General features: G+C 68.3%; 2 protein-coding genes across 2 annotated transcripts in view; one reads left to right on the forward strand and one right to left on the reverse strand.

The window, feature by feature from the left end:
* The first annotated feature begins 54 nt into the window (after positions 1 to 54).
* Positions 55 to 5,282, forward strand: VPS4A (vacuolar protein sorting 4 homolog A). The gene is made up of 9 exons (XM_044427971.1): positions 55 to 119; positions 1,070 to 1,131; positions 1,262 to 1,381; positions 1,470 to 1,626; positions 2,037 to 2,185; positions 2,321 to 2,402; positions 3,007 to 3,226; positions 3,619 to 3,759; positions 4,048 to 5,282. Exons 2-9 carry the CDS (start codon positions 1,128 to 1,130, stop codon positions 4,147 to 4,149), a joined length of 975 nt encoding a protein of 324 aa, XP_044283906.1. The 5' UTR covers positions 55 to 119; positions 1,070 to 1,127; the 3' UTR covers positions 4,150 to 5,282.
* Positions 5,283 to 6,186: 904 nt separating this feature from the next.
* Positions 6,187 to 7,170, reverse strand: part of COG8 (component of oligomeric golgi complex 8) — a 4,606-nt gene continuing 3,622 nt past the window's right edge. The window contains exon 5 of the mRNA XM_044427997.1: positions 6,187 to 6,432. Coding sequence (XP_044283932.1) covers positions 6,275 to 6,432 — 158 coding nt within the window. The 3' untranslated portion in view covers positions 6,187 to 6,274. The remainder of the gene's footprint in view (positions 6,433 to 7,170) is intronic.

Genomic DNA, 7,170 nt, shown 5'->3' on the forward strand with positions numbered 1-7,170 from the left:
CCCGCAGAAAGCCATCGACCTGGTCACGAAGGCCACCGAGGAGGACAAGGCCAAGAACTACGCGGAGGCGCTGCGCCTCTACCAGCACGCCGTGGAGTACTTCCTGCACGCCATCAAGTGTGAGTCGCGGCGCCCCCGGCCGGCCCTGCTGGCCCCCCCCCCGCCCTTGCGCTGCCCCCGGGGCCGCGGTGGCCCCGCAGGCGCCCGCTCACCCGCCCCCCCTCCCCGTTGCCCCCGCAGACGATGCGCACAGCGACAAGGCCAAGGAGAGCATCCGGGCCAAGTGCGCGCAGTACCTGGACCGGGCCGAGAAGCTGAAGGACTACCTGCGGAGCAAGGACAAGCCGAGCAAGAAGCCGGTCAAGGAGGCCCAGAACGACAGCAAGGGGTGCGGGGGGGCGCCGGCGCCCCGCGGGGACGGGGGTGCTCGCTTGGCCGGGGTGGGGCCCCTTCTCCGGGCGAGCGCCGAGTCGTGGATGGGGCTCACAGAGGTCGCGGAAGCGGGGGAGCGGTGGGGCCTCCCGTGCCCGCCTTGCCTCTGGGACTCTGGACCTCTGGCCCGCTTAAGCAGCACATGCTGGGCGGCTCCGATCCGCCTTGCCGGACCCTGCGCAGCTCACCTGGGGCCTGGCGTCCGACCCGTTTGTGCTTGCGAAGGCTACGCTAGAGCAAGGCCCAGCCGGCTCTGGGCAGCAGAAGCGAGGCGCGGGCGGGTCAGATCCTCGGCGCCGAGGCGGGATCGGTTGCACCCCTGAACCAAGCAGCCCTGCGTGGGTCCCAGATGCGCTGCATGGCCCGCCTCCCTCCTTGTGGGCCGGGCTGAAGGTGGCACCGGCGTGGGAAGGACCCTGCCCGGGCAGAGCCCCGTGCTTTAGGGTTCCTGCAGGAGGGTGCGGGGAGGCGCTGCTCTTGCCTGCCCTGCGTGCTGCTCAGGGCAGGAAGGGCCAGCTTGCCCGTTCTCCTGCACGAGCCTGTGAGGGAAGCTGGCGGGAGCGCCCCTCTGGCGTTCTCCCGGTGCTGCCCGCCTTGGCACCGTCTGACCTGTGTCCTGCGCTGCCTCCTGCTGCAGGAGCGACAGCGACAGCGAGGGGGACAACCCGGAGAAGAAGAAGCTCCAGGAACAGCTGATGGGTACGCTGCCCCCGCCCGCCCGCCCGCCCGCGGCCTCTCCCTGGAGCGTGGCCTCTGGACGGAGCCATCCGTGCAGGCAGGCTCCTTCACGGGGCGCGACCTCTCCTGACTGACCGGCCTCCCGTTGCAGGTGCCATTGTGATGGAGAAGCCCAACGTGCGGTGGAACGACGTGGCTGGGCTGGAGGGAGCCAAGGAGGCGCTGAAGGAGGCCGTCATCCTGCCCATCAAGTTCCCCCACCTGTTCACAGGTGAGCGCCCAGCCCCTTCGCGCTCCCGGGAGGCCCCGGGCCTCGCGAGGGACGCTGGGCGAGCCCACCTGGTCTTCCTCTGTGCTAGGCAAGCGCACTCCCTGGCGAGGGATCCTGCTCTTCGGCCCCCCTGGCACCGGGAAGTCCTACCTGGCCAAAGCCGTGGCCACCGAGGCCAGCAACTCCACCTTCTTCTCCATCTCCTCCTCCGACTTGATGTCCAAGTGGCTGGGAGAGAGTGAAAAGTGAGTGGCGGGGCCAGTCCCGCTCCCGCGTGCCGAGGGCTGAGCCTGTCTCGGGGGGCTTGGTGCTCAGACCCTGCAGCCCAGTCTCTGGGGGGCCTCTTATCCTGCCTCCTGGCCGGACTGCATCAGCCACGCTTCCTGCCTCCTGCCTGGAGAGGCGAAACGGCTCGCACGAAGAGGCAAGCCCCGTCCCTTCCCTCCGGCGAGCGGCAGTGGCCCCGGGCGGGCGGGAGGGGGCGGGGGTGCAGGAGGGCCCTCCGGGCCCGCTGGCAGCCGCGTCTGGCTTGCAGGGCAGGGAAGCCCGGGCGGCGCTGGAGTGGGAGTGCCCGGGGCTGGGGCTGGGGCTGGGGCTGGGGCTGGGGCTGGGGCTGGGCAGGAGGCTCACCGCGGCTGCCCTGCTCCTCCGCCAGGCTGGTGAAGAACCTCTTTGAGCTGGCCCGGCAGCACAAGCCCTCCATCATCTTCATCGACGAGGTCGACTCCCTGTGCGGCTCCCGCAATGAGAACGAGAGCGAGGCCGCCCGCCGGATCAAGACCGAGTTCCTGGTGCAGATGCAGGGTGGGTGGCCAGGCCTGGCAGAGGGCAGCCCCCCGGCTCCTGCCCTGTCTGCTCGGCCGTGGGATGGGGCTGGGATGGGCAGCCCCACCCCGCTGGTTTGTGCAGCACGGTGATGGGGCTCCCGCTTCTTGACAGGTGTCGGCAATAACAACGACGGCACGCTGGTCTTGGGTGCCACGAACATCCCCTGGGTGCTGGATGCGGCCATCCGGCGAAGGTGGGTGACGACGGCCTCTGCTGGCCTGCATGGGGCTGCTGCCCTGGCCGGGGCGCACGGTCTCCGGCCAGGTCCTTCGGCCGGAGGGGTGCGCCTTTTGCTGGCGTCTCCCTTGCTTGTCAGCTGCCGGTTCTGCAGCTGGTTGTGGCTTTCCTGCCACCAGCAGTTTGTGAAAATGGCAGAACGACCTGCAAACCCAGACGGCATTTTAAAGGAGAGGCTTATAAAAAGGTGCACGTTTTGGGCCTTGGTGCAGCTACTGATCTTTTGCTTGGCTTTATCCTGCAGCCGTTTTAATCTGGGTAAGATTTTATACGGTTTCATTATATATATGTATTTTCTAATCCAAACTTGTGGTTTGTGGCCCAGTTAGAGAATTTCAGTAATTGAGCAGTGCAGAAGCGAGTGCACATGTAACATGAGACCCAAAGCTCCAATTTAAAGCTGCAGTGAAGAAGTGGCCCCGAGAACGTGGGGGTTGCGGCGGAGGAAAGCCGTGCCCTCCCGCCAGCCCCCCCACTCCCCGCGGGGCCTGCGGGACGCTTGCGCTTGTTCCTCCGGGCTCTGGGAATGGACTGTGTCCTGTGCCCGCCTTCGTCCCCAGGTTTGAGAAGCGCATTTACATCCCGCTCCCCGAGGAGCCGGCCCGGGCCCAGATGTTCAAGCTGCACCTGGGCAACACGCCGCACAGCCTGACGGAAGCCAACATCCACGAGATGGCCCAGCGGACAGACGGCTACTCCGGCGCCGACATCAGCATCATCGTGCGCGACGCCCTCATGCAGCCGGTCCGCAAGGTGCAGTCCGCCACCCACTTCAAGAAGGTGAGCCCCCCCCCCCCGCCACCTGCCCGGCCCTCGTGGTTCTGCACAGGCACCGGCCCGTCATTCGGGAGCGCGATGGGCCCGGCGTTACGGCTGCAGCAGCTCCGGTCCCAACAGGCCCTGGCGGCAGCCGCAGGCCACATGGGTGGCTTTCTGCACGCGTCACGGGCAGCCTCCTCGGTGGAGGGGAGAGGTTCTCGCCCCCCGGTTGCCGTGGGTCGGGCTTGAGGGCGAGGGGCGGGGTTGCTGAGTGCTCAGCCTGGGCCGGCCCGTGTGTCAGGAAGCAGGACGGGGGTGGAAGTCCTGGCCGCCCCGCCTGCTCCTGCGCCAGAGGGCCAGAGGCTGACCCCCCCGCCTGTGCCCCGCGTCAGCGCCCGGTGTCCGTCTTGCAGGTGCGAGGCCCGTCCCGCACCAACCCCGGCGTGGTGGTGGACGACCTGCTGACGCCATGTTCGCCCGGGGACCCAGGCGCTCTGGAAATGACCTGGATGGAGGTGCCGGGCGACAAGCTCCTGGAGCCCACGGTGTGCATGGTGAGTGCACAGGGCAGGCCAAGGCCCTTCTCCCCGAGTCCCGGGGCCGAGCCTGCGGCACGAGCGGGCCGTTGCGCGACTCCCCCGAGCAGGGGACGCGCCTGGCAGGCGGGCAGGAGCGACGCACGGACCGCTGTGGGCCAGGCGGCTGAGGGGCGGCACGTGCTCCTCAGCCCTGCAGCGCGGCTCGGGCAGCGCCAGCCCCCACTCGGGGCCGGGCAGGATCGGACGCCCCGGCCCAGTCCTCGCGGCCGCACGCGGCAGCTGCCCCCTCTTCTGTCTCCGCAGTCCGACATGCTGCGCTCGTTGGCCACCACCCGCCCCACCGTGAACGCGGAAGACCTCCTGAAGGTGAAGAAGTTCACGGAAGACTTCGGCCAGGAGGGCTAGCGCGCACGCACGCACGGAGCGCAGTGCTGGCGGGGCGGCTGCAGGTGCCGGAGGCCCTTGCGTGGCGCAGGACTGGGCCGAGAGGGGACCGTGCCCCGCCGAGCACTCTGCCTCCCTGCGGGCACTCGTGTGGCGGAGCCTCGTGGCTCTGCCAGGGATGGACATGACGGGGCTGCGCGGCTGGCCTGATTTCCCCCGCTCCCTGGTTGCTTTTTTCCTTCCCATTTCTTCTGCCTGGGTTTATATTTATACAAATAAAACTGCCTGACATCTCCACGCTCCCCCAGCCCTCTTCCTGAGGCCCCATCCGGCTTGTGTGGAAACAGCGCCTCTCGCTCTCGGCCGGCCACCCAGCGGAATGGCTTGCCAGCCCTTTGCCGCATTTTGGAACCTGGCGGGAGCTGAGCTCCAAAGGGAATGGCCTGTCACCCCGCCAAGCATGCAAGGAAGCTCTTCGGGGAGAAGCGCTCGGGCCCCCCGCACACTTGTGCCTGGGGCGTGTGGGCGGCAGCCCTTCTCCGGAGAACACGCCAAGTCCTGCCTGCCTGGGGGCCTGTGCATGCGGCGGGGGGCTGGTCAGGCGAGGGGTACGGCTTTGCTTTCACCCCCCCCCCACCGGCCTGCCTGGGCTTTCTCGGAAAGGAGGCTCTGGTGCCCTGCGGCTGTGCTGGTGCCTCGTGATGTGACGCTTTTGGGGGCGACGCGCAAGTCTTGGAGGCAGCCGACGGGCGGCCTTCTTCCCTCTTCGTTTGCCGCTGCAGCATGCAGGAATGCGTGGCCACGCTCCCCCCAGAGCTTGCTGCGGCTGTCCATGGGAGCCTGGGCGCCTCTCTGCTGCAGAGTCTAGCGGGGCCAGGGAAGGGCTGCCCTTCGGATTTCGTCAGTGTCACTGGACGTGAAGCGCCGACCTCGGATCTTGTAACCAGCCCCCTCTCGCTGCCCCTGCCTGTGCTTTGGCCGTGGCGTTGTTCTGCCAAGGAAGGGCTGCGGCCAACTTGGGGCGCTTCCAGCTGTCGGGGGGGGGATTGACTGCTCACCCATCTGCCCTTTCTTGTGGTGTAGATGATTTTGAGTTGATGCCTGCGCAGGGACAGGACAGTCTGTGGAAGAATAAAGTGTGGAAAAGGAGGGTAGGCCCGCCTCTTGACGTGTTTCATTGGCTGCTTCATGCGACCTGTACAATCGCCGGCTCTGTTTGTTTCGTCACAGGAGCCAGATTGAAGTGCGTGGAAAAGTGCTCCCCCCCCCCCCCCGACACCCGAAGGAGAGTGTGTGCGCGGGGGCGCATGGAAGGGGAGGGATTTTACAGATGCTCTTGGCAGTGGGAGGCAAAGAAGCCTCCTTTTGCCTGTGCGAATTCTGCTCTAGAAATCGGGCCGAGTACGGCTCCCCTGAGCGGGACTTGTGGCACCAGATTAGGGGGCCGGTGCCTACAGGCAGGGCGGGTTGCAAGGTGGAGGCCTAAAGCTCCCCGGAAACGGGCACCCTTCTTCTGGGGGGGGGGGGGGGAGCTGGCAGAGCTGGCGCCGGCACGGTGGGGCAGGGCAAGGGCCCGTCCACAGGCGATCAGGCGCAGCACGATGACCTTTCGGGACATGCCGCTGCCTTCAGCGCCAGCCTCCGGCACTGCCCCTGTGAGATGCGCTTCCGCCGTGGTTCAGGCGCAGGCTCCTCCAGGTGGGGGGCCCTGGAGGCGGGAGCGGGACCACAGGGTGCTTGCTACCTACTCCGAGAAGGGCTGTGGCAGGAGGGCAGTTTTCTAGGACACACGTCCCGGGACTTGGCCAGGCTGGCACCTGAGGCGGCTCCTGTGCAGCGGGCGCAAGATGCACTTGGCAGTGACCAAGGGATGCTGGGATGAAGTGCTCTGTGGGCGCCGCTTTGTTCGACCTCCCACACGCTGGGTGTCTGAAATGTGTACGCAGCTGGGCCTGTCTGGCCAATGCCACCCAAGGGAAGGTGCCGCATCAGCCACAAGTAATGCCCCCCCCACCCCCCCACCCCAGCAGCAGCATGCAAAAAAAGCTGCCCAGCTGGTACTCTGGCAGGTCTGGAGAGGTTTATAAGGCACCCGTAACAGGCACGCACAGGCACGCACTGCCCTGCACGCCGCCCCACGGGGGGCTCACTCGTTCAGCTCGGCCCACCGCAGGTTCAGGAACGTCCTGCTCTCCATCTTGTCTATGTACAGCACTCCCTCCAGGTGGTCCATCTCGTGCTGGATGATGCGGGCCGCCCAGCCGCTCGCCTGCCACGTGGTCGGCTCCCCGTCCGCGTCCAGGCCTGCGAGGAGGAAGCCCCTGTCAGCTCTTGCGGCCCCCAGGCCCTCGCAGGCCGGGGGGGGGGGGCTGTGTGTGGGCGGGGGGGGACGGGCCCACCTGGCCAGGCAGTGCAGGGCTGCACGGCAGGCCGAGTCGGATCTCCCGATCGCTCCCACGAGGAAAGGCAGGCAGCAAGTTCAGGCCGAAAAGGTGCGGAGACGCGCCCGAGAGGAAGCGGCCCGGCACACCCCGCAGGCCCCTCTTTGGGCGCTGCCGGGCATCCCCCACGACCCGCCCCACACGTGCGCGGCGCCCGCGGCCAGCCCACCTGAGACCTGCACGGCCTGGTATCTGGCGACGCAGGCCGAGAAGCCGCTGACGCTCTGGCAGCCCTCCGGGAAGGAGACGAGCCGCGCGTCCAGCACCCGCATGGCCGGGTTGACGAAGACGCGCAGCGGGAAGGGCGCCACCTGCCGCGCCTGGCGCTCGCGGGCCGGCAGCTCCGCGCACAGCCGCTCCGGGTACTCGGCCACGAAGACGCGCAGCGGGACGCCCACCTGGGGCGCGCTGAGCGCCACGCAGCCGTGCCTGCGCATGGCGCGCACCAGCGCCCGGATCAGCGCCTGCACCTCCGCGCCGCGCACCCGCGCCGGCTCCACGGGGGCGGCGCGCGCGCGCAGCGTGGGGTCGCCCACCTGGCACACGTGGCCGTAGGGCGGCGCGGGCGGGCGCAGCACGCGGCGCCGCAGCCACTGCCAGT

The sequence above is a fragment of the Varanus komodoensis genome, unplaced genomic scaffold, assembly GCF_004798865.1.
Source record: "Varanus komodoensis strain SLA01 unplaced genomic scaffold, ASM479886v1 scaffold19, whole genome shotgun sequence".
Lineage (NCBI taxonomy): Eukaryota > Metazoa > Chordata > Lepidosauria > Squamata > Varanidae > Varanus > Varanus komodoensis.